Below are 25,403 nucleotides of genomic sequence, written 5' to 3' on the forward strand. Positions count from 1 at the left end.
TTCTCATCATAGAACATTGAAAATCCATTGCATTTCCTTTGATTCTAATGTGCAATTAGAACGCGAGTAACATCCTAAATGCCCAACGATAAACAACAAGTTTATTTTTATTTTTATTATTTAAAAAATACGTTTCATCTCTTTGACCGACAGCTTGGTTCATCATCAGGAAGAAGACATACTCTGTACTTTACTAACAACAACAACAAATATATATAAAAATGTCATGGTTATTCGGTAAAAAGAAAAAGAAGGAAATCAACGTTTCTCAAAAGACAGAAGATGCTACCAATAAATCAATTGAAAAGATGGATCAAACAATTGCACTTTTAGAAAAGAGGAAAAAGCTGTTAGAAAAGAGAATGGAACAAGAACAAGAAAAAGCCAAAGAATTTATGAAAAAGAATGATAAACCCTCCGCAATGGCTTGTCTGAAAAGAAAAAAACAATATGAAGTGCAAGCACAACGACTTGATCAACAAATCTTGAATAATGAACAAATGAAACTTACATTAGAAAATGCTGCAACAGACATTGAAACACTCAAATCACAACAACAAGCATCGAAGGCTATGAAGCAAATCTTTAAAGAAACTGGTGGAATTGATAAAGTGGAGGATATCATGGATGAGGTGCAAGATACAATGGCCACTGCCAATGAATTAGGACAAGCTCTTGCTCAAGATCTCGGTTCAGGACAAATCATTGATGAAGGTGAATTAGAGGATGAATTAGATATGTTAGAACAAGAAGAACTCGACAAGCAAATGTTGGGCATGAAGCAAACAAAGGTTCCATCCGGACCAATCAAGAGTGGTGTTGGTGCTAAACCAGTTAAAAGTGCTCAAGAAGTGGATGATGAACTTGCTGAATTGGAAGCCGAACTTAATGCTTAAATGTTTTTTTGTAAATGTAGTAGACTATAATAATCACATTGGATTGATTAAAAATCAATTTACTAGTTTTGTATTAATATAAAATATTTAATTAATATTTTAATTCATCAATATAAATGTATCATACATCTCAAAGAATTTGAGAACATTTGATTTATTTAATAATAATTAATATCATTTAGAAATCACAAGATCAAAAAATCAAATAAATTAATTTAGAATTAAAAAAATCTAAAAAATGAAATTTCACTTCTCTGACACTCCACCATCACAATTATGTGCTGATTTTCAAACTATTCAAAAAATCGATCGGGATACTTTCACACAATTAATAATTGCCAGTGTTAAACTGATATCAGGAGAATTGGAATTATCGTCAGTGTCCCAATTATATGAAGCTTTAGATCCACTCTCGGAACCATCAGGATTATCTACACAAAAATTAGCTAATTTAATTAGAAGTATTACTCTCTTCTTACAAGGTGTTTTAGGAAAGAATTTAAAACCAGAATTTATTGAACAAGATGCTAAAAATCTTGGATTGGATGATGAAAAATCGGCAGTAATTTGTCAATTGATGAAAAAGTATTTTGTTGCCCTGAGTCGTGGTATTTTCTCTCAAACTCTTTCTATTCATCCATTATTGGATATGGATTGGAAATTCGGTGTAACAGCCTCTAGTAGTGAATTGGATGAAGTTGGTTCAACATTCTTACAATTGAAACTCACTATTGATGATGGAGGTAAAAGAGATGTTTTTGTTGAAATGTCACTCCAACAATTTTATGACTTTTTGCATGAAATGGAAAAGGCTCAATCATCGTAAGTATTATTGAATTTGTAAATTCATTACAATTATTATTAGAATTGAGTTCTTCACTCAATAATTTTTTGTAAAACACATGTTCACATATCTGTACAAATAAACATATCATTCATCATGATTTAATTATTTATTGAATAACAAGCGGGGCTGAAGACATTGAAACTCCTAACACAACTCCAATCTAGCTCCTCAAGAGTAAAAACATTGATGCCTTACTAAACTCCTTATCACCAAAGTAATCGGATGTTGTTGATCAATTCTCTGAGTTTTGTTTTCGTGGTCACAACTGAAAAATTCTATCCTTCAATTACAAGTAATAATGAAGCCTATCATGTCTTAACGTTTGACTCATCTGTACAATTCCACCATTCAAAAGAACACTTAGTGTCATCAATCAAAATTGTCTGGTAGTTCAAAATGTCAGAAGGAAATTTGAAAGATTTCTCATTTCAGTGTCTATTCATTTTCTAGGAAATGATTCCTCTGTCAAAAATTTGACTTGTTCTGATTTTGTTGAGAGTGAAATATCCTACACAACGATTCAAGTCTTGAAAAAGCATAAGGGTGAAGAGAAACTTTTATACAACCATTAACGATAGTAATTTGTAACGTGTTTGATTTCAATTTTTCTCTTAATAAACAAGTCATTCTTCTTCCTTATTTGTCGTAAAACCACAACAAACTCTTCCGATCCAAAACACATGAACCGTCAAAATAATTTCTCAACTGCCTTACTGGATTCAAATGATCCTGTGCTTCAACAATATGTTTGATACCTTTCCAATAAATTAAATTGCAATTGATGAAATACCTCAATCCAAAACTCATCACTGACAAAAATCGAAATATCATTCACTTTGAGTAATCAAACGTTTGATTATCGACTAGTTGGGAAAGGCTGATACAAAATGGTCTTGTTTTTAGCGTATGATTGGTTTTGAAATATATTTTTACTCATCAATTTTTTTTTAATTAAAAAATAATCGTCACTTGTTTCGAGCCAACGTCGACACTTCCTGCTTGCCTGGTTTTTACTTGCTGTAGATTTTAATAACATCAAGATGAGTGAAGAAATTGATAAACACGTTCTCAGAAAGTACGAAATTGGACCAAAGTTAGGTAAAGGAGTAAGTAATTTTTAAATGTAGGAATAATGATCTAATACAATGATCTCTGCTTTTTATGTTCATTACCAATGGTATTATTAATATCACCACTACAACAATATCATCATCATCGTCTCTCGTACAATAATACATTACGATACAAAATTTTATTACTTTTTCTATTTTGTATTGGCATATCATCATCATATTAATTTGAATAATTAGGCCTACGGTATTGTGTGGAAGGCTGTTGATAAAAAGACTAGACAAACTGTTGCTTTGAAGAAAATCTTTGATGCTTTCCAAAATGCTACCGATGCCCAACGTACCTATCGTGAAATCATGCTTCTTCAAAATTTGCACCATGACAATATTGTCCGTTTGTTGAACGTACTCAAAGCTGATAATGACAATGACATTTACTTGATTTTCGAATTTATGGATACTGACTTGCATGCTGTTATTAGAGCCAATATTTTGGAAGAAATTCACAAACAATACAACATTTATCAATTGTTGAAGACATTGAAATATATCCATAGTGCCAATTTGCTCCACAGAGACATCAAGCCTTCAAACTTGCTTTTGAATTCTGAATGTCATATGAAATTGGCTGACTTTGGTCTGGCGAGGAGTGTTACCCAAGTTGATAAGGATCACGGACCTGTTTTGACTGACTATGTTGCAACTCGTTGGTATCGTGCTCCTGAAATTGTAAGTTATTATTTGAATATTTAATAGTTTTAATGATCAATACTTTCTCCAGTTGTTGGGTTCAACAAAGTATACCAAGGGTGTTGATCTTTGGTCTGTTGGTTGTATATTAGGTGAATTAATCTGTGGTAAACCAATGTTCCCTGGAACATCAACAATGAATCAATTGCAAAGAATTATTGCTGTGACAGGTCCACCAAGCGCAGAAGATATTGATGCTATTCAATCTGCTTTTGCTTCATCTATGCTTGATTCTATTCCAGAAACTGAACAAAAGTCTTTACAAGAAATGTTCCCAAAGGCATCTCCAGAAGCTTTGGATTTATTATCAAAATTATTACAATTCAATCCTGAAAAGAGAATTGACGCTGAAACTGCTCTCAAACATCCATATGTTGCTCTTTTCCACAATCCTGCTGAAGAGCCAACTTGTGACAAGCCAATTTCTCTCTTCTTCGATGATAACAAGAAGTACTCCATAAATGAATATCGTGAAAGACTCTATGCTGAAATTAGAAAGAGAAGAGAAAAGAGACGTGCTAGGACTAAGGAAGATGAAAAGAAATAACTCTTTTCTAAACAAAATTGTAAAGAAAAATATAAGAATATATAAACAAGTGTAATTTATTTGTTGTTATCTACTGTTTGTCTTATTTCCTGGAAATTTGTAATTTGAAGCTGTTTGCCTATTCTATTTTTTGAATTGTTCACACAAAGCCTTATTCCATTTAAACAAATGGAACTATTCCAAATCGCCTAGTCTTCAACTTCCAAGAATTCACTATCGTCTTCAAGATCTTCTGTCATTGATTTTAACTGGCCAACAAGTAAGCACATGCTTAAAATCTTTTTCAAAGCCTTCCTTTGTTGTATATCTTTTTCATCCATACTAGAACCCAAAATCTATGAACAATAATAGGTAAGAAATCAGTGAGACTATTCCACTTACATTTAAAAGAGCACCTATAGAATTGACTTGAAGGGTTGGGTCTTCTGTTGAGAATATTGCTGTTGTGAGAACTGCTGTTCCATTATTTTCCTGAATGGCGTCTCTTGCCTTATCAACTCTAGAAATGTTTTGCAAGCATCCAGCAGCTGATGAAGCAATTGCAATACTATTCTGTTTAAGAAGAGCAATAATTGAGGGTATTTCTCCCAATTCATGGATAATCTGTACCACTACAATATCAGATGTCAAGTTGTGAATGGTACTAATTGTTTTCTTTTGCACATCCTTATTGTTATATTTGAGAAGTTTGCAAAGCTTTGGAATACCATTCGCCTCAGTAATCATTTTCCTTCCAATATCTTGAAAACTAATACTCTGAAGTGCACCAACAGCAGCTAGTAACACTTCCTTATTTTGAGAATCGAAAAGTAATTCCACAAGTGCAGGAACACAATTTGTATTCGAAAGAGACGAAATATTTCTCCCCTCAAAACAAATATTCAACAATACTGAAATGATTCAATAACAATTAGTGAAGGAAAAGAAACATACCATTTGATCCTTCGGATGCGATTTCTGCATTTTGGTCCTTGTTTTCCTGTAATATTCTAGAAATTGATTGAACTAGTCTAAGAGAGACATTTTCTCTGTTTTGTTTCTTCATTGTTTCAATGAGCTAATTTATAACAACTATTACTATTTACCTTTCTTGCTAATATTCTCAAAGTCTTTAATGATTGCGTCACAATATCCTCATCATCACAATGTAAATCCAAAACGTCAAGAATAATATTCGGTGAGTCAGTTTTCTTACACTTATAGTTGGATGATCTTTTTAATTCCAAATTGTTCCTTACAAACTTTTGTAGAGCTGCCAAAACTTTTGTAGAACTGTGCATGTATTGAACTAAATGTCGTTCCAATTCTGCATAACTTGAAGAGGATGATGCTGATGGAGCATTGATAGGAGTTAGTTTTTCTGGTGGTTGACTTTTTGAAAAGAGGCTACCATTCAATCCACCATTTGTATTACTATTATTATTCTTATTCAAAGATGTATTCAAGCTACTATTCTCACCACTCCTATTCAATGATGATGATCCCGATGATGAAGAACCTCCTCCAATAACAGCAAACTTTGAAGTTTTGCTTGTTGAGGGGAGTGAGGACATGAGCATTTTTTTTCGGTTGTTGATGACTTTTTGGCGCCTTAATTTGAAACTGTATTTAATAAAATCTGAATACTATCATCATTCATAATACCAATTTATATATTGAAACAAGAATCTATATATGAGTTTGATTCTGCTGAATTGCTTTATTGTCTGATGACATTCCAAAAATCAATATTAAATTTTCAATTCAATTTTTGTAATTTTAAAAAAAAATTTGAAAAAAAATGACCACAACAAACAATGCCGGATGGTACCTCATGAAGCACTTCAGAGGTCTCGCTAGTAGAAAAGGTGCCTACGTTCCTCCACTTATTTATAAATGTATGTTGAAGGTTCCACCACCAGTCAAGTATGGTATTCCTACAGAATTTGGTAAATTGAAGGAACTCAGCTTCCCTGATGACGCTTTGAAGGGAAAGATTGAAAAGAAATCTAAACACAAGAAGCAACTGATGAAGTCTGGTTTCACACCTCTTCCTTTCTGGTTCACCCGTAAATTGAGAGACAATGCTGTGTCAAGAGTTCGTGAATTGATGGAACAAGGAATGACCGAAGAAGATGCTATTCAACGTTGGGACGAAGAATTCAGCAGAGAAATTCAAATACAACAAAGAGAGTGTAATTTGCTCTCCGAAGCTGCTCTTAAAAATAATGAAGTGCTTTCCGTTCAAGATACACTCAACATTTTGAAGACAATAAGAGATACACAAAAGGAACACGATATTAGACAAGGTAGAAAACTTAGAAAGATTGTAGCTAAACTTGAAATTGAAAGAAGAAAGTTGTTAGGACTTGATATTGAAGAATCTTTATTGAGAGAAGCCGAACATGAGGCTGAAGTTTCTTTTGACAAATTATTGGATGTTAAACAAGTTAGTCAAAGAAATGCTATCAAGATTGAAAATCGTGTTAACCAAACAGTTTTACGTAAAATTGCTCAAGCCATTGAAATTGAAAAGATTGTGATAGAAATTAGAGAATTGAAGCGTCAATATGGTCCACAAAATGCTGCTCTCTCAGAAGGAGAACACATTTCACCATTCGATTTTATTGGAGCTTATGTCAAATCCTTTGATGTTAACAAGATTGGAGCTACCAGTGCAGAATGGGGCAAGGATCGTGAAATTTACAAGGCTTATATTGATGGCAAGAAGGTTCACGACATTTTGAAAGAAAAATACGAATTATTGAAAGAAAAATTCTCTCGTTTTGTTAGATTGAAGGAAATTAGAACGGATTTGTCTAAATTCTTAACTTCTATCGATGTTATGAATACTAAGACAGAAATTGACATGAATGCACCATTAGCTAAGTACTCTAAACGACCAAACAGTGAAGATGATCTTGAAAAGTTGTTAACTAATTTGAACATTGAATCTATGGATCTCACTCCAGTTATGGATGAATTGAAACAATTTGGATGGCAAGGAATGTCCAAGATGAAGGAAGACCAAGCCAAGATGGAAGAAATGTTCTTGATGCTCGAGCTTGGTTGTTATATTTATAATTCTGGAATTGTTGGTGCTTATTCACCAAAGTATGTTTTGAAGAAGGAAAACAACACAACTGATCTCATAAGCTACTTGAAAAAGTAAAAACCAGTTAAAAATTTGTAAAATTTAAAATAATATTTAATTTTTGGATTGTAATTTTATTTACTTTTATTGGTCGTGGAAATGGTTGGCACCAAATGATGGGTCTGGCATGGCGATATTTCTTGTCCTATTAGTATTTAAACTTTGATTTCTAAACATTCCGCCCACAAATTCCTTAGAGAATGAATGTGAGCTTCCGAAATATTCTGTTGGTTTATGTACATCTTTTAATGGTTTAGAACCATAACTTGCATTTGAGGTTTGATAGAGTGGATTATTTCCCTTTTCCTTTCGGGCTTGATAAAGTTGAGAGTTATGAATCTCGGCAGAGTCTAACTGTTGAGTTCCTGATTGTCTTGTCGAGCCTAACGATGATGTTGATTGAGGGAGTGGCTTTGTCTCCAACCCAAGAGGAGTAATTGCTGCCGAGCTAGTTTGCATTCGAGACATTTCTTTTGTTTTTTATTTGAGTTATTTACAAATTTTGGCGCCAATCCTAACTTACAACTGTATTTTTAAATTCCGAACATTATTCAAGAGATAATGATTACACTTGGTAGAATCACTTCCTCTAAGAAGAATGGGTAGATTCTCTCGATAGTTCAAATATTATCATGTCAGAATAATAACTCTTGTCTTTCAAGAAGGAGCTGTTGTTAAAAACAGGTCCATACAGTAGGGGTGCAGATGATCTTGGTGTTTTTTGTTTGTTCAATTAGGTTAAGTTGAATTGGTGGGGATGAATTGGTGGGGATGCTTTACAACATTGGAAGGTTATTATTATTCATTGTAAAATGTATTTAACACTGTAAAGTACAGAAGCAAGGTGGTGGACAATCTCTAGAGGACTTAACTCCAGGGAGAAGGAAAAAATTAAGAAGGTTACTGATCTTTCCAAGCTCTCCTTAAACACACCTCTCTTTGATAAATATAAAATGCGCAAGATAACAAATGATCAAAACACAAAACAATAAAAAAACAACAAATCAATAGCAACATAATAGCATAATACATTGATAAAGATGAATTTCAATTATAGCTCAAATCAACCTCCTCAACAACAACAACCACAACAACATGGCTTGTATGGTTTCAACGCTCAACCTCATCCTGGAGCTACTATTTCAACCACAAATGGAATGTATGTTCATCCACAGCCTTTTGCTCAACCACAAATGTACATTCAACCACAACCACAAACCTACGTTCAACCAACTTGTAATTACTCATCAACCGTGTCATGTGGCATCTCTCATCAACCTCAAATGAGTTCTGGTGGCTCATTAGCTCAACAAATCCTTGCTGCCTGTAGAAATTCTTCGTTTGACAGTGACAAAGTCAAAGCTGTTCAAAATTGTTCCACCTCTCTATGTTCACCTGTTAGCGCCAATGACTTGGTTAGCATTTTGCACTTTTTCGGAATGGATAATGATAAAGTTAAGGTTTTGAATCAATTGAAACAAACAAACAACATTGCCTTAATGACAGGATCTGAAGCTGCCTCAATTATCAGAACTTTCAACTTTGACAATGAAAGAATTAGAGCATTGGATGCAATTGTCAATTCCATTTATGATAGAAAACAAAATCAATCTGAGGAAGCTGTTGTTGCAGCATTTGGTTTCTCTGATGATATTAATAGAGCTAGAAATTTAATGCAAACTCGTTAAGGAAGGTTTCATTTTCGAAAAATGTGTAAATATAAAATTGTTTTGTATTTTTTGTAATTTAATTTACTTTTTAATTTTTAGTTAAATTTCCAAGTTGAAATTGTGAAAGATCTCAAAAAAATGGCAAAACGTAAAAAGACACCATCAGCACCAACAACGAATAAACCTTCATCACTAATAGAAATTCTGCAAAGTTTCGGAATTATAGTCAAGACAAAAGTAAATTTTCACGATAGGAGAAAGGTACAAAGTTTAGAACAACAATTTACTGAACACTACATGAATGAAAGTTTATTGATACTTGATGAACCTAATGAAGATCATTTCGAGGAAATTAATCATCAAATTGTTAATGGAAATTTATATTCAGTTGGTTATCGTAAGAATCAGTTTTTTGTAAATATTAAGAAATCGAAATTACTTATTCGATTTAAATGTGATTTTGATCATTCAGGTTTATTTGATAAGGTAGATGATTTTTTTTCTGATAAATCTACAGAAATGGTAAAGAAGGAGATGTTCTATTCGATTGTTAATTCGGAGAGAAAGAATACTAATGTGATGCATATTGAATTTGATTTGAAATTTGATTCTTTTGTGGAGATTGTTAAATATCTGAATATTTCAGAAAGTAGGATTGGGGATTTCATGTTAGAAAATGAAATTCTTTCAAGATTAGTTGAAATTCTTGATGTTGACCAAGAAAAGAAACAAGTGTATATCAAACTCAAGGCATTTGGCATTGATGCAACAGCAAATGTATCAAGTTACTACTTGATGGGAAAAATTGATGGTAGTCAATCATGTTTCATGCTCGATTTATCTTATTACATGGACAGAAATCCAAACCTTTCAACCATTGACAGCATTTACAGATTTTTCACACCAATCCATATCAAAAATCGAATTTATGACAAAGGAACACCATCTACATTCCATGATTGCAAGAATATTGGAATTTATAGAGTATTAATTGGATATTTCTTTTGTGCAATGACGGATTCAGATGCAGGAAAGCACGTTAAGAGAAATAACATTCATCCATATGATATTACATGATATGTTGGATCCACAAGCTCTTCTCTCAGGAAAGCACAGAATAATTACAGAACTATCGACCAAAAAATATTTTTATGATTTCAGGCACCAATTTTACACATACGGAGGAATAGTTGATACTGGATTTTACAAATTCGAGTTAAAGCCAATGTGTAAATTTGAGAACTATTGGGGAATGAATTTTAAGAGAGAAATTTATCATTTTTCATTGTAAAAAGAGTTCTAATGGTAAAATAAATTAAATAGGCTGTTAAAAGCCACTCAATCACCAACTTGTTACTCTGACTACTCCACCATCTCTAATAATTTCAGCAAATGCTCCTGTAGTAACTGATTTGTTGGAAGACATACTCGCTATTCCATTAGCCTTATTTGAAATTGAGTCTTCACAACAGAATCTTGGAAGGAGCGATATTTGCTCGTATTAAGACATCATATCTCCCTGCAGACAATTCTTCAATAAATATTATTGACAAGCATTAATCAAATACTATATTAACACATTCTAAATATTAAGGAGAGTCTGATATCGGTTTGATTTCTATCACAGTTCTTTAGAAATCAATTTTCAAGTCACCAATATCTATAGCTAAAAAGAGTGTTTGGAACCCTGAACATGTATATCCACACCTAGTATTTTCCCTCTGATTGAGGAACTAGTGAAAAAACTGCGCACCAGATGCGATAATGCATTGAGATTACGAGTGCTGAAATCAGCAAAAAGAAAAAAAGAGAGATGAAAAATAGTCTCAATACTCAAAATCATCAAATAATTGATGAAGAGGGCTCTGCTTCCCAATATCAACTCGTCGAAGGAGATCAATCATCCATGGAAATAATTGAAGGGAATGCACAATCAGGCTTCAGAGGCAAATTTCAAGCTCAAAAGGCAAAATTCATCAAATTTAAGAATAACCTCTATGTTAAACGAGTAACAGCTGTGGTATTGTTCTGGTTCAAGTTATTATCTGGACCAGTAATGGCATTGCCATTCTTTTGTGGTGCATTATCTGGCTGGGGATCCACAGTCGATATTGACAGATGTGCTGGAATAACCGCTTGGTTGGCTTGCTATTGGATTCTTCAACCTGTTCATGTAACAGTAAGTAATCTTCATCATCAATTGTTTAATAATGAACATAATTAGGTAACAAGTTTTATGCCTCTGATTTTGTTTCCATTATTGGGAACTACAAGTGGAAAGAATATGGCCAGTGCTTACTATAATGACACTTCAATTCTTTGCATTGGTTCGTTTATTGTGGCAGCAGCAATTGAAAAGTGGAATATTCACAAGAGATTTGCCTTGTTTGTGTTGAGTTTTATTGGATTGAGACCTAGAATACTCTTATTTGCCTTCACATGTTTGGTTGGATTCATTACCATGTGGATTTCGAATAGTGCAACCACTGCAATGTTTATTCCAATGGCCAATGCTGTTATTACCAGTATTAGAGTTAGAAATGAAGAGAATCCAAATAAGCAAGAAAGAGAAAGGGAGGAAATCAAGATTAAAAAATTTGCCAAAGCACTTTTCATGATCATTCCATTTGCTAGTTCAATAATGGGTAGTTCAACCTTAATTGGCACTACAACAAATTTAGTTATTGGACAAGTATTGAATTCTCAATTCAAGAAGCTTGCCACTTCCACTAATAATCCAGTAACTTTTCTTAATTGGTTCATTTATGCTTTCCCACCAATGATTGTACTATTAATTATAACATTCCTTTACTTCTTGATTGTATTGGTAAGAACTATTAATCTCAAAGAGGAAGAACCTATTTTAACAGAAATTGAATTGGGTCAAAATAATTTGAAGGAGAATTTACTTGAAGAATCTGAATACTATGTCGAAAATATCAACGAAGACCAAGAACCAATTGAGAACAATGATAAGCTCTTGTCTGTGGCCACAAGCGAGAGTGATTCAAACACTTCCAAAAAGAAGAAGAAAGACAAAAAGAAGAAACTTCCAAATGTCTTCAAGAAGGAATATAAGAAATTAGGAAAAATCAAGTTTGAAGAAATAGTTATTTCCCTCCTTTTCTTGGTAATGTGCTTGTTGTGGTTGTTGAGAGATCTCTCATTTGGAACAACTCGAATTTCTTGGTCATACTTGGTGTTTTTCATGAGTGGTAAACCAGTCAAGAAACAAGATACAGTAATGGCCTATCCAACGGATGGAACTGTAGCTATAGTTATTGGAATTTTACTATTCTTCATTCCATCTTTCAATAGAGCTGAGGCACCAATTGTTGAACAAGAAAGTGACAAATCTCTCACTCGCATGCAACGCTTTAAAGCACAGCTTTTTAAATGGAGAAACACAACTGGAAGAATTATGGAATGGAAAGAAGTTCAAGAAAAGCTTCAGTGGGATATCTTAATCCTATTGGGTGGCGGTTTTGCATTGGCTCAAGCTTTTAGTGATTGTGGATTCTCAGAATTCGTTGTCAATGTTATGGTCGTTAAACTTGATTTGGCCAATAAGGTAGCTCCATACACATTAATGTTCGTTATTGTTTTTGGTATTAGTTTGTTAACAGAGTTGACTACCAACACAAGTATTGCTGTTCTTTCAATGCCTGTTTTGGCTGTTCTTGGTCCAAAACTGGGTCAGAATCCAGTTTTCTTCATGGCATCTGCAACATTGGCTTGTTCGATGGCTTTCATGACTCCAATTGGTACCGGACCAAATTTGTTAGCATTTTCTGCTAAACATTATTCTATTTTTGATGGTTTATTACATGGTGGTGTGATAAATATCATTGGTGTTGCAGCAATCATGTTGGGTTCTATGGCCATGTTTCCAACCATTGGAGTTGTCCCTAATGTTATACCAGATTGGGGAAAAACAAATTCAACTACCCATTCGATATTTTAGTGAACTATAAAAAAGAAGAATTTAAATATTATAAAACTGTAAACCCTATTCAAAAGTCGGAGAATTGTCATTGTAATTGTTGATTCAAACTAGCACGATAAATATTAAGAATCAGTGAACCCTGTATCACTCTAAATGAAAGTCCTCGGAGTGTATCAAACAAACAATATCCAAATCTCATGCATTCATAGAAGTAACAATTGATAATACAATTATTATAATTCCAAGATTGGCTCTATAAAAATCCCGCCATGTCACCTTCAAAACAACTTTAGATTCGCATACATGCAGAGATTACTTATCAACTTTGAGAAAAAAAGATGGCAACCACTCTTTCCATTGATCTTCTTGCTTCTAATATCTTTGCTTACGCAGTTGACCTTGATGATGCTAGTGTTGGAAAGGACATTCTAAACTATAGTTTAGTTTGTTCACATTGGGCTCAATGTTTTATCAATGTGAAGAGAATTGTATCTAATCAAGATGTTGCTGAAGACATGCAATACGAACAAGAAGCATTCTGGAAATTGTTATTCTCAACTTTACATTCCAGAACAGAATTTGAAAAACATGAAACATTCAATTATAGAGAATTGTACATGTTGAATACCATCCCAACCTTAGATTTTGAAAATCATGAACAAACTTTTATTGATGGACCATCAGGAAATCATCAATTGTTCTACAGTGGATCTTTGAATAGTTGCAATCTTCTCTCTAATTCGTTGAAGAATTTGCAAATTCACAAATTGGTGATGAGAAGAGTATTGAGAAGTTCTTACGAAACTTTCATCAAGGATGGTAAAATTCTTGAAACAATGGTTGAATTCTTTGCCAATAGAGTGGTCAACCGTGAAGTTCCAAATCAAGAGTTGACTGAATTTGATGTTCAATATGCTAAGGATGTTGAAGAAAGAATTACACAACCATTTAAAAAGTATCTCCTCTCCAAAGAATCTAACCCAAGAATTGGAGATTTCATTGTTTCAAATGGTGAAAAATTCATTGAGAGATTCGAATATGCTGTCCATTATATGAAAACAGGACACAAGACTTGGGATGATTACTACTTCTTTAGAATGAGAAAAGCTCTCTATCTTCTCATCCTTAGTGGAAAGGTTGATAATTTGAGTATTTTCGATAGTGCACTCATCATTCCAAGAGATTTTGATGGAATGGAAAGAGAAATGGAAGAGATTCCACCTCAACAATATGGAATTCCATTCCCAACCAATATGGAAGAGTTTAAAACATTCCTTGATGAAAATTGTTCCATAATTTTGGAAAATCCATTTTGTTCTGGTTATCATGGAAGCGTTGATTGTATTAACTTTTTAATCTTTTCTAAAGTTAAAAAGGGTTGTGGTTTTTACATTAACATTGAAAGTACATCTTAATTTTTAGTGAATTAAAGTGAATTTGATTTAAGTCCAACAGCAATCTTTTAACCTTGCAAAAAGCAAAAAGACAACAGCTACATGATCGGGATTGAACTTACAGATGATAAAAGCTTAGTATGATGAAGTGTGTATGAAAATTCCAGTGATTGTATTTGAATGGAAGAAAGTGGAAGAGGACGAAAACTACCATAATTTCGAGAAGAAGCCATCTTTCAATTTTGCCATTATTACTATTCCGCCCAGTTACTAAAATTGAAATATTCCAAAATGATGATGAGCTAATTGAAATACTAACAGTGATGAGTTGAGGTATTTGTTATTAAACAACGCTACTAGGAGGACTTACAAATATTTTTGGAAATTTCTTTTCCTTAATAGAAATCCAAAAACTAACTAGTTAGTTTTAATTTACATTCCAATGAAATAATGTAGTGTTGAGTATTAAATATGAACCGTTTGTACCGAGTGAAAATTTCAGCGGTCAATTCTCAACGATCTATTGTAAAGAGTAGAAATTACGTAATCAATGACATCACATTTTCTCTTCTTTCATCATCAATCTTACTTCATCCAATTCAACGAACATTGAACCATCCACACAAAGCAACAAATCCAATTCGAAAGTTGTGTGACATTTAGGGCCAACATATTTTATGATTCCACAAGTTCAAACGAATTCCCTTCGAGAGAATTTATTGTATTCTCAGCATGATTTTGAAGATCTTCCGTGATAATACAAAGTTTCTAAAATATTCATCTTCTCACCAATAAACACAATTGTTATTTTAGTGAAATCGCAAAGCTCATTGAGGAAGGGTAAATAACGTAATTTATTGGTTGTTTTTAAAATGCAATTTAAAAATAGCATCAAGTGTTGCTTGCAATGTCGTTCGCATATGTTCTTCTCGCTCAAATCTATCTTGAAAAAAAAGACCAAAACTTCATACCCCCCAAAAGCTTCCCTGCCTTTTTGCAAGCGGGAACAAGGAACTAAATTGAACCTGAACAAACTGCAAATTCACAAATTAACTAGAAAAACCTTTTGGATTAAAATACGAGAATTGTTTGAACATCAAACTCACTCTTGATTGTTACTTTTTGAACAATGCTAAATACTTCATAGTTATTCTCTTCTTTTCCAATCTCTCTCACAACTTTGTAAACACTCCGAACGATAACTCTCTCCAATAGAAATGAATCCACAAAACAATAACTTATTTGATAATAATCCATCCACACCATCCACTCCAACCTCCTCCTCGAGGAAAGCCAATGGTAACAGATACCGTCCAACTAATCTCATAATTCCAAGTGTAATAGATGAAAACCATGTTGTAACGGTGACTTGTTTAACAAACAATAGCTCTGTCACTAGTCACGGTAATGCCTCAATGACTCCTTGTGAAAGTTGTCATTCGAGTTGCCTTTCTAGTGTTTCCTCTCCTTCTCAAACTCCTTTTGTACAAACATCCACGCTTCTCAATCAACATGAGAAGGAATTCTACAACTCTATGGGTTTTGAACTGGTAAAATCTTCGGTAGCCAAAGGAATTACAAGTACCGTTAATTTGGTGAGAAGAATTGCTCCATTTTCAAATTGCACTGAAGAAGAAGTTGTTGAACAAGAATGTGGTGGAGAAGCTGCTGTTTCCTCAATTCCAACCTCCTCGTCTGGTTCCTACTCTAAACCAGATCAATATCCAATCTCTAATTCATCCCTCTCCCCTGATAACGAAGACTCCCAGGAATCTCTCTACGAAGAATCAACTCTCTTCGCTGAAAAGGTTATTAGTCTCAATTCTGAACATACCAATCACTCACTGACAGACATTGAGCGTGAAGAACGTTGCTTATTAAAGTGTACTTCTTCACCTTACATTGTCAACTTGTACAAATCAACTCGATCAAGCAAGTACCATCACCGTTTCTTCTTGGAATACATTGATGGGTGTACAATTGCAGATTTAATAGAATCAAGAAGAGATGCCATTTGTGAGAAGGAACTTGCCTTGATTGCTCAACAATTATTACGAGCTTTAGTATTCCTTAAAGAGAAAGGATTACTTCACAGAGATATTAAAAGCGAGAATATTATGCTCTGTAAGAATGGTTGTGTCAAGTTGATAGACTTGGGACTTGCCATCGAATTGGACCAAGTCAATAATAACCGAGTTACTTCACCTCATTCCAGTTCTACCTCTACAGAACCAGAGTCAGTTATCACAAAAGGTACCTACTCATTCATGTGCCCTAACAAATTACTAACTGGCAAGGAAAGTTTTGAAAGCGATTTATATAGTATGGGAATGACTCTTTTGGAACTCTTCCTTGGTCATTTACCTTTCGAATTTGATCAACAAGCAAACACTGATAGTTCATTCCCATTGGCAGACATTGTATCATTCGATATCGAGGAATATTGCATGCCTCTTGTTGAATCTGGAAGAATGAGCAATGAATTGAAACATTTTTTGACTTTGTGCATGAACAGGGATTGTGAAATGAGACCACACGTCCATTCATTACTTTCTCACCCATTCCTTTCTCATACCTTTGAAATGAGTCATTCTGAATTGTGTATTTGCTTGAAAAGGCTTTTTACAGAGCGATGAAATAAAACTCAAAACAATTCTCAACAAAGCTGAGCGGTATTCTAAATTATTTATCTGTAGAGTTGCACTCTATTGTTGTAAGTGTCAGCCACTAGTAACGTCTCACTAGCATCATCAAAATAGACTCCATAGGGTTTTCTGAATTGAGAATTAGTTACTCCAAAAGTTCCAAAACTGTTTACAAACTCCTCCCTCTTACAATCGAAAAGTTGTACTCTGTGATTCGATTCATCTGCCACAAATATCAAACCTTTCTTTTTTGATAATGAAATTCCTCTTGGCAATTTTAAATTACAAAATGAAGAGCCTCCCTTACCAAATGATTTCTGGGAATATTCAAGATTATTTGATGTGATAGATTTTTTAAATTTCACAATTCTAAGACAATGACCATTCATATCGCTCACATATAGAGATTTTGTAGAATCATCAAAATCTATAGCAAATGGTTTTCTGAATGGATTATTGTTTTCTAATTGTATATTTCCTATTCTGTTCACTTCTGTTCCATCTTTAGAATTCAACATTATTACTGACTCAGAGGAAGTGTCACAAACTAAAATTATATTCGAATTATTTCTATATGAAACACACAACCCAGTTGGATATCCTACACTAATATATTTCCAATATGTATGGCCAGATTTAGTACCCTTACGTATCTTTAGTTTCAATACTTGATTCATAGAAGTTCCAACAATCAAGGCATCCCTTTCCTCTCCTTTTTCTACACACAACGACAATGGTTGACCACTTAGCAACTGGATAGTCTCCTCCAAAATCCTTGTCAATAAATTAAATCCCAATATTCTTCCATTGTAATAATCACCAACAAGTATCAATTGTGAAGAATGAGAAACTGTAACACACCAAGGACAAGATATCAATCCATCTCCAATCGTACCAACATATCGGAATCCAATTGCAGAAAGTGATCTCATCCTCGAACAGAGTAACTGAAATAATTCCCTATCATCAAATAAATGTTGATTACATTGTTTTAATGATGACGATGAATTAATAACTTTTTGATTTGGAATATTTGAATAATTTTCCTTCTGTTGCACAAAATCCACCAGAATAATTCTTGTCATTTTTTTTTGTAACTTGAAATCTTCTACTATTTATACCTTCTAGGTAAGTTTATTATCTTTCCTAGACAAATGTTAAGAAAATTGTTGTTACTCAAATACTACCAATCAAAGTGTTTACAATTTTTTTGAGATGAATGAACTCTAAACAGCAAAAGGATTTGAAATTTATTTTTAGATCACAAAAAAATAGCACACAAATGACAACAGAAGCAACAACATTACTTCCTGATTATGTTTTGAGAGCCGAGTGTAAGGGACATATTGATCAGTGTCGTACGATTTGTGCTAATCCACTTGTGGATGGAGGTATTGTCACAGGATCATTGGATTGTACAGTGAAAACATGGGCTCCTAATCCAAATTATAAGGAGGAACAAACTAATATCGAAAATACAATGTTTGATGGTGAGGAATTGAACAATGCTAGAAAGCAAAGTGAATATCAATGCTCTTTGACAATGGTTGGACACGAAAAATTCATCACATCTATTGATTATCTTCCTGATCATTATGTAGTTTCCGGATCACACGACAAATCACTCATTGTTTGGAATGTTGTTGATGGAACTCCAGTGAAGAGTTATCCAAATGCTCATAGCAATGCAGTCAGTTGTTTATCTGTTGACAAATATACAAACACTATAATTTCAGGTTCTTGGGATAAGTAAGTACTTTTAGTTTTTAAAAAATCGATTTATTCACACTTAACAGATCTGCAAAGACATGGCATTTTGATAAGGATGCAGCCATTTCCGAATTGAAGGGACATGAACAAAACGTTTTGTGTGTTCTAGGCTTACAAAATGGTATTATTATCACTGGTAGTGGCGATGGAAGTATTAAATTCTGGGAAAATGGAAAGGAAACTCGTGACATTGCTGCTGCTCATTCATCATGTGTTAGATCTCTCAAAGAATTACCAGGTATTGGATTTTTATCAGCATCAAATGATGGTACTGTTAAAACCTGGACTTTACAAGGAGATTGTATTGGACATATTCAAGCACACAATACATTAGTTTATTCTGTTGAAGTAGCACCATCAGGAGAAATCTTGACAGCCAGTGAAGATAAAACTGTTAAAATTTGGAGAGGTGATTCTTTGGTACAAACCATTGAACACCCAGGATGTGTCTGGCAGGTTGTTTGTCTTCCAAATGGTGATATTGCTACAGCTTGTTCTGATTGTGTTGCCAGAGTATTTACTAAAAATCCAGAAAAGGTTGCCAATCCACTAATTATTCAAAGCTTTAATGATAATATTGCAAATTCAAAGAAAAAGAAGAGTGGAGTTGATCCAACTAAATTGACTACAGAATTAGCCTTGCAAAATACAAAGGGTACATCAGATGGTGAAATCAAACTTGTCAATAATAGTGGTATTCCAGAAGCTTATTCTTGGAATGCTGCTCAACAAAAGTGGGATAAACTTGGTGAAATTACAGATGGACCAGGTGTAGGAGATGGATTCTCTCAAAGAACTTTCTACAATGGTAAAATGTATGATTACGTTTTCGATGTAGAACTTGAACATGGAAGTGGAATGAAGACTTTCAAACTTCCATATAATAAGGGTGATAACCCATATTTTGCTGCTCAACAATTTATTTGGGATAATAATCTTGGACAAAACTATTTGGAACAAATTGCTCGTTTCGTTATGGATAATGCTGATGCTCATGATACTGTACCATCAGACTTTGTTGCTGGAGATCCTTATACTGGTCACCAAAGAGAAACTTTCGCTGCCAAGCGTCCAGGTACTGAATCAAACCCAACTACTTCCTCTCCATTCTCTCAAGAACAAGATAAATATCAAAAGGAATTAGAAGAAAGAGAAAGACAAAAGAAGGTCAAACATTTCCCAGCTACCACCAAGGTCTTTGATCAAGCCAACTATGATGGTATCCTTAAAAAGCTCAATGAATTTAATGAAAATGTAAAGACATCTGATGCATCTCTTGCTCTCTTACCAACTGAATGCACTACTTTGACACAATTATGTACAATTCTCAAGGCCGGTCAAGGTGAAAAAGTCACTTTAGCACATGTTGCTGTTGTTGAAAAAGATGCTTAACTGGCCAATTGAAAAAGTTTTCCCAGCTGTAGATTTATTCAGATTATTGATTTTAGCCAACCCAGTTGCTAATCATTACTCTGAACAATATAAGAATGGCACCAATATTTTGATCAAATTGGTAACCTTGTGCTTTAACCCAACAACCACATACGCTGCTTTGAAGATGCTGGCTTTTAGAGCTTTAGCTAACATGTTCTATACACAACAACTTAAATTCATTATTTCCAAGCATGCCCAGATCGTCATTGACAATGCTGCTAAATCTGTTGATACGACCAATGCCAACATGAGAGCAGCCTATTCATACTTTTTGCTTAATACTGCTGTCAGTATTCACACAAACACTCAATCAGATGCATTGAAAGAGAAACTCTTGGCCTTAATCATCCAAGGTATTCCTGATGAAACAGATCACAATATCCTGTATGACTTGTTGTGTGCTGCTGGTACAGTTTTGACAGGAGCTAGCGAATCTATAAAGGCTATTGGAAAACAACACATTCAGACATTTGCACAAAAATCAGCCAATCCAACAGCTAGAGTAGCAGCTGCTGCTTTCCAAGTTGTTTCCCTGTTAAACCAATAAATTGTACATTTACTCATTATCTTTATTTTGGAAGATAATTTAAATTATTCGATTCTCAGTAAATACTCTGATTGAAAAGCCATTGTTACAAAATTTAGATCCTTGTCAGCTTCAGCTGTTTTCCCAATTCCATTAAGCAATTGAGATCTAAACTCAATTAACGTTAGGAGTTTGTATTCATTTTCAACTGCAGATCCATCAATATTCTTAATTCCTTGATCAACAATGGAAATAGCGTCTTCAAGTGAATTTGAAGAGCATGCTTGTGTAATGTAAATTGTATAATTTTTTGGGTATTTCTTGCTTAATTCCTCTAATTCTTCCTTGAATTTTTGTTTCGAATAGGCTTTATAAGGATTATTCCTTAGCATTTTTTCCAGAGCCGAGATTCGTTCAACTTCCATTACTTCCACCTGATCAGGGTTTGTGACAAATTTCAATACTGTCTCACTATCTTCCACAATCTGAGCGTAATTATCCGTTCTAGCATTTGTAGACATTCTGTTAGAGTAAACAAGTATATAGTTAGAGCAATTTTCAACAGCTTTACCTAAATATTTAAGTGCTGTTTCAGATTCCGTGTTAATATAACAACATCCAATATTGTTATAGCATAGTGCTCTTCCCACCTTGAGTATTCTTTCTTTATGCTCTGGATAGTAAAAATTTGGAACATTACAACCATTTTCCAAGCTTGTGATTGCATTTTCAAATTCTTTGATTGCATCAGCATATAAATCAATATCCATCATAACACAACCAGCGTTGAAGATTGAAAAGAATGGTGTAAAAATATCAAACAATGAATACATTGTTTCTGCCATATTTCTTGATATCGAATAAAATGATTGATAATATTCCAATACTGTTTCCTTTTCAATTTTAAAAGCACTCAAATATAAATCTTTAGATTTTCTATAATTTTGTGCAACCTATTATTATTTAATTTCAATATGAAAGTAAATTAAAAACTGTTGTAATATTATATACATACCTCCTCTATATATCCATCACATAACAAAGTCCAAAATGGATGTCCTCTACAAACGAATTTTGTGATCGTGACAGCCCGAAGCATTTCCTTTTGATTACTTGTCTGAAAATACAGTAGTGCTCTCTTATAATAAGCCTCTATTAAATTAATAATAATACCAATATAATTCCTATCATCACTCCGAACTAAAACTAACCTGGTTGGAATGGGCATAAATCAATAGCCTTCAATAATTCATCATGTGCTGCTTTAAAATTCCTTTCAAACCGAACGGAATCAACAGAAATCATCACTTGACGATACTTTTTTCCGATTTCTATTAATTCCTCCTCTTTCCAATCTTTTAGAGATGGTGCTCCATTGATCAATCCAGTTTCAGCGATTGGAGGAGCCAATCCAATGTGTTGCATTTTTTTTAAATAAATATTAGAAAATATATGTTGTAAATTTTTATTATTTAAAGATTACAATAAATGAGTGATTACTTCCTTGCCACTTCCCTTGATGAGTAATATTTTGGAGGAAATATTTTGAGTGAGATGTTTCAAACATAGTACATAATCCAAATTTGAAAGATTTGATGTTAATGAGGGAAGGTTTACAATGACAAGTTGTGTATCTTTTGGAGTGGAATGTTGTCGAATGATGGTATTGATTCTTGATGAGGTATTCAAATAGTCAGTAATGGTCAGGTTGGGAACATTCGAATATTGAGTACTCAATTCGTCAGTTGGGGTTGTTGGATTATTTTCAATATTAATGGAAACTTCATCTGCATTTTGTTGCGGTGTCGATGGAAAATTGAAAACCAGAGAATCTAATCCTTCATGATACGACATGGATCTCACATCTCTAAAGATGGACTTGTTAATTTTGCTTGAGGGTTTCAACATTCGTTCTCTTTCTCTTTGGTCATGTGTCACAACGAATGGAGAAACATCGTGTGGTCTCATGTAGAGAACGTGACACTCTGCTTCAAATCTTAAATGATATAGGATATCGTGAACTCCTTCCTTAATCATTTCTAAACTAGAAGTATCATCAACAACAGTATAGATTCGTATTTTGCACTTTCTCCAAACTTTGTGTTTTTGGAGTAAGAAAGTTATGAGTAATTCGAGTCCTCCTTCATAAATAATCCAATAGAGATCTATGAATCCACATTGTTCTTCCTCTCCAAATTCTCCCTTAGCTATAATAACAGCTTTTCTACTAATTTCTGCGTATTTTAACATTTCAACAAAGTTTCTAGCACTGATCTTGTCATCACTCATTGGGAATCCAGAAACAATTGTATTGGGAGTTAGAGGACCCAATCCACAATTCTGAATCAAATGATTGATACCCTCCTGAAAATTCTTAGCCACAATGACTTGAGAAAATCCAGTAATTGACTTCTCTTTCATTTTCAGGGAAAGGGCAAGTTGTTCCTTTCGAGCAATCTTGAACTTTTTCTTGTAATTTCCTTCAATGATGGCTGCAACTACACACAGACCTTGTCCCTTCTTGAGTTGGTTTGCAACATTGAGAATATCAGCATGTGAAATGGTATTGTTTGGAAGAATCTTTACGAGACACAAGAGTTGAGGTCTCCAATTCGACTTCTCGTGATAGGAACTGGTGGAGGAGTTAGGGTTTGTTTCACATGAATAGAGAGCATTGAGGGCAGTTTGCAATTTAACTCCACTCATAGCATCGCCAAATGCATTGGTTTCATTACTGACCTCAATAAGAATGTACAACAAGAGGCCAATGATGGCACATAACAGAGTCCAATACCATCCAATTAAAAACATGCAAATAGCACATACAAAGAATCCAAATACCCCTAACGACCAATGATAATACATCCACCTAGGCCTCCAATTAGGGCTAATACTGGCAACAAAAGTCGAAATATTGAGGAAAGCAAATGAGAAGAGAATGAGCATGGCAATAAACGTTGAGATACTTTCCAAATTACCTAGAAAAAGGGGGATGATAGCAAGGAGAGCAGAAAATAAAGTAGCCTTCCTCATATTCACTGAACCCTTGCTTGTTAAATAGTGCAATGGAATGAATGAAATAATATTCTCGTCAACAATGGCTTGTACCACTCGAGGTGCAACCACAAGAGCTTGGATTCCTTCTCCCAATATTGCAATCAACATGCCAACTTTTACAATATAGGTTCCAATCGATAAACCAAAATCTGGAAAGGCAACCAGAGCAAAATAAGCTGTATTCTCTCTCATCTCATCTCTCTTTCCAACAAAGCTCAACAGAATGAAAATTAGTACATACACAAAAGTGGAGGTAAGCAGTGAGGCAATAGTTCCAATAGGAATATTTCTTTGAATATGTTTAACATGCCCTGATCGATTGATTCCTGCCAAAATTCCAACTACACTTGGAAATATGACAGCCATCACTGAAAAGAAATCTTGTCCATGCTGGAATTGAGGTGGAAAATTTGCAACAAAATTATTCCACTTTGCTGATGTTATATGATATTCTGTTTTGACAGTTACAAAACATCCAATGATAAATAACAGAATTGTAATGAATGTTGCAATAATAAAGATCAATTCAAATCTTACAACATGTCTGAAACCAATGAAAACAAGTAGGAATATTAAAAATAGGAATCCAATGGCTAGAATAATTAAATCCCAGTAAGGATGTTGTAAATCAGAATCTATCATTTTGAAATACGGATAGTATATTCTGATGGTTGACATTAATAAATCTGCAGCTGCAAATGAGTGAAGGGACAATAGGAAAATGAAACCAACAAAATAAATCAGACCCAAACTTCCAGCAAATTGATTTCCAAGCACTCTTGACATAATGGCTATCGTTCCACCAGATTTTAACAATCCATTTGTAACTACACTTGTTAAGCTTAACCATGTTAATATAGCACAAATTACTGATATGAAAATATACAAGAGGGAGAATGCCAATCCAGCATTTGCCAAAATCCAAGGTACTTTCAAGAAAAGAATAGTACCAAGCACTGAAGAAATGCAAGGAATATAAACTCCCTCAATTAGTCCATACTTTTTCTCTTCTTTTGGTTTGGTATTTGGTGAAATAGCAGCAGTACTGGAAGAAGGAGGAATTTGATTGGAAGGAGATGTTATCGATTCTTGTTGTAGAGAAACCACAGAACTTCTTCTCTTTTCCAGAGTTTGAGACATTCTCGAAAGTGGATCAGTGGAAATAATTTCATTGAGGGTACTTTTAGATTTTTCATCTTGTAAAATGTTTACAATAGATGGTCTATTGTAAAACCCTTTCATTTCTTTGTCCAAATTTGAAATAGGTATAATATCGCTTTCCTTAAAACTTGTTTGGGAAATTGCATCCTCATCCTCTGTATGTATAGATAAATCATCACCACCAGAAATTACATTATCTAAATCCCACTTTTCCATCAAATCAGTTGTCTTTACACTATCAGCATCACTCAAATTCTCCGATTGTGAATAATCAGTACTAATCTGATTTGGTGGAGGAGAGGGTATTCTAACATTTGATTCTTCATTCCATCTCAAAGATTTAGAACCAATAACAGGTTCTGCACTCGTTGCCTCGGCCTTTCTTAAAATCGATGAAGGGGAAGGCCTCAAAGTGTAACTATCCAATGTATTGTTATCAATTACATTGGTATTATTACTCTCATGAATCTGGGCAGAGTTTATCAAGTCTGGTGTGCTAATCGACCGTCTGTGTTGATGGATTGGTTGAGGTGATTGTGGCTGCATCTTTTTCTGTT

General features: G+C 33.9%; 14 protein-coding genes across 14 annotated transcripts; 10 read left to right on the forward strand and 4 right to left on the reverse strand.

The window, feature by feature from the left end:
• Positions 1 to 395: 395 nt before the first annotated feature.
• On the forward strand, positions 396 to 896 carry NAEGRDRAFT_69244 (uncharacterized protein; the record flags this gene model as incomplete). The annotated part of the gene is made up of 1 exon (XM_002675483.1): positions 396 to 896. One exon carries the CDS (start codon positions 396 to 398, stop codon positions 894 to 896), a length of 501 nt encoding a protein of 166 aa, XP_002675529.1.
• A 238-nt stretch (positions 897 to 1,134) lies between these two features.
• Positions 1,135 to 1,722, forward strand: AM49 (uncharacterized protein; the record flags this gene model as incomplete). Its single annotated transcript, XM_002675484.1, has 1 exon — positions 1,135 to 1,722. One exon carries the CDS (start codon positions 1,135 to 1,137, stop codon positions 1,720 to 1,722), a length of 588 nt encoding a protein of 195 aa, XP_002675530.1.
• A 984-nt stretch (positions 1,723 to 2,706) lies between these two features.
• NAEGRDRAFT_83211 (protein kinase) lies at positions 2,707 to 4,177 on the forward strand. Its single transcript, XM_002675485.1, has 3 exons — positions 2,707 to 2,849; positions 3,054 to 3,542; positions 3,595 to 4,177. Exons 1-3 carry the CDS (start codon positions 2,784 to 2,786, stop codon positions 4,108 to 4,110), a joined length of 1,071 nt encoding a protein of 356 aa, XP_002675531.1. The 5' UTR covers positions 2,707 to 2,783; the 3' UTR covers positions 4,111 to 4,177.
• Positions 4,178 to 4,298: 121 nt separating this feature from the next.
• Positions 4,299 to 5,669, reverse strand: NAEGRDRAFT_69247 (uncharacterized protein; the record flags this gene model as incomplete). Its single annotated transcript, XM_002675574.1, has 4 exons — positions 4,299 to 4,445; positions 4,492 to 5,000; positions 5,044 to 5,149; positions 5,196 to 5,669. 4 exons carry the CDS (start codon positions 5,667 to 5,669, stop codon positions 4,299 to 4,301), a joined length of 1,236 nt encoding a protein of 411 aa, XP_002675620.1.
• A 221-nt stretch (positions 5,670 to 5,890) lies between these two features.
• On the forward strand, positions 5,891 to 7,280 carry NAEGRDRAFT_80255 (uncharacterized protein; the record flags this gene model as incomplete). The annotated part of the gene is made up of 1 exon (XM_002675486.1): positions 5,891 to 7,280. The coding sequence occupies one exon, from the start codon at positions 5,891 to 5,893 to the stop codon at positions 7,259 to 7,261; it is 1,371 nt and encodes a 456-aa protein (XP_002675532.1). The 3' UTR covers positions 7,262 to 7,280.
• Positions 7,281 to 7,327: 47 nt separating this feature from the next.
• On the reverse strand, positions 7,328 to 7,711 carry NAEGRDRAFT_69249 (uncharacterized protein; the record flags this gene model as incomplete). The annotated part of the gene is made up of 1 exon (XM_002675575.1): positions 7,328 to 7,711. The coding sequence occupies one exon, from the start codon at positions 7,709 to 7,711 to the stop codon at positions 7,328 to 7,330; it is 384 nt and encodes a 127-aa protein (XP_002675621.1).
• A 572-nt stretch (positions 7,712 to 8,283) lies between these two features.
• Positions 8,284 to 8,931, forward strand: NAEGRDRAFT_69250 (uncharacterized protein; the record flags this gene model as incomplete). The annotated part of the gene is made up of 1 exon (XM_002675487.1): positions 8,284 to 8,931. The coding sequence occupies one exon, from the start codon at positions 8,284 to 8,286 to the stop codon at positions 8,929 to 8,931; it is 648 nt and encodes a 215-aa protein (XP_002675533.1).
• Positions 8,932 to 9,051: 120 nt separating this feature from the next.
• NAEGRDRAFT_69251 (uncharacterized protein) lies at positions 9,052 to 9,990 on the forward strand (the record flags this gene model as incomplete). Its single annotated transcript, XM_002675488.1, has 1 exon — positions 9,052 to 9,990. One exon carries the CDS (start codon positions 9,052 to 9,054, stop codon positions 9,988 to 9,990), a length of 939 nt encoding a protein of 312 aa, XP_002675534.1.
• A 736-nt stretch (positions 9,991 to 10,726) lies between these two features.
• On the forward strand, positions 10,727 to 12,877 carry NAEGRDRAFT_69252 (uncharacterized protein; the record flags this gene model as incomplete). The annotated part of the gene is made up of 2 exons (XM_002675489.1): positions 10,727 to 11,092; positions 11,138 to 12,877. The coding sequence occupies 2 exons, from the start codon at positions 10,727 to 10,729 to the stop codon at positions 12,875 to 12,877; spliced, it is 2,106 nt and encodes a 701-aa protein (XP_002675535.1).
• Positions 12,878 to 13,197: 320 nt separating this feature from the next.
• NAEGRDRAFT_69253 (uncharacterized protein) lies at positions 13,198 to 14,274 on the forward strand (the record flags this gene model as incomplete). The annotated part of the gene is made up of 1 exon (XM_002675490.1): positions 13,198 to 14,274. The coding sequence occupies one exon, from the start codon at positions 13,198 to 13,200 to the stop codon at positions 14,272 to 14,274; it is 1,077 nt and encodes a 358-aa protein (XP_002675536.1).
• A 939-nt stretch (positions 14,275 to 15,213) lies between these two features.
• NAEGRDRAFT_80256 (uncharacterized protein) lies at positions 15,214 to 16,911 on the forward strand. The gene has a single exon (XM_002675491.1). It carries the CDS (start codon positions 15,471 to 15,473, stop codon positions 16,887 to 16,889), a length of 1,419 nt encoding a protein of 472 aa, XP_002675537.1. The 5' UTR covers positions 15,214 to 15,470; the 3' UTR covers positions 16,890 to 16,911.
• A 1,264-nt stretch (positions 16,912 to 18,175) lies between these two features.
• On the forward strand, positions 18,176 to 20,668 carry NAEGRDRAFT_80257 (WD-40 repeat-containing protein). Its single transcript, XM_002675492.1, has 2 exons — positions 18,176 to 18,647; positions 18,695 to 20,668. The coding sequence occupies exons 1-2, from the start codon at positions 18,181 to 18,183 to the stop codon at positions 20,058 to 20,060; spliced, it is 1,833 nt and encodes a 610-aa protein (XP_002675538.1). The 5' UTR covers positions 18,176 to 18,180; the 3' UTR covers positions 20,061 to 20,668.
• Positions 20,669 to 20,693: 25 nt separating this feature from the next.
• NAEGRDRAFT_69256 (uncharacterized protein) lies at positions 20,694 to 21,933 on the reverse strand (the record flags this gene model as incomplete). Its single annotated transcript, XM_002675576.1, has 3 exons — positions 20,694 to 21,581; positions 21,644 to 21,780; positions 21,840 to 21,933. The coding sequence occupies 3 exons, from the start codon at positions 21,931 to 21,933 to the stop codon at positions 20,694 to 20,696; spliced, it is 1,119 nt and encodes a 372-aa protein (XP_002675622.1).
• Positions 21,934 to 22,107: 174 nt separating this feature from the next.
• On the reverse strand, positions 22,108 to 25,392 carry NAEGRDRAFT_69257 (uncharacterized protein; the record flags this gene model as incomplete). The annotated part of the gene is made up of 1 exon (XM_002675577.1): positions 22,108 to 25,392. The coding sequence occupies one exon, from the start codon at positions 25,390 to 25,392 to the stop codon at positions 22,108 to 22,110; it is 3,285 nt and encodes a 1,094-aa protein (XP_002675623.1).
• Between the last annotated feature and the right edge of the window lie 11 nt (positions 25,393 to 25,403).

The sequence above is a fragment of the Naegleria gruberi genome, assembly GCF_000004985.1.
Source record: "Naegleria gruberi genomic scaffold NAEGRscaffold_33, whole genome shotgun sequence".
NCBI lineage: Eukaryota > Heterolobosea > Eutetramitea > Acrasida > Naegleriidae > Naegleria > Naegleria gruberi.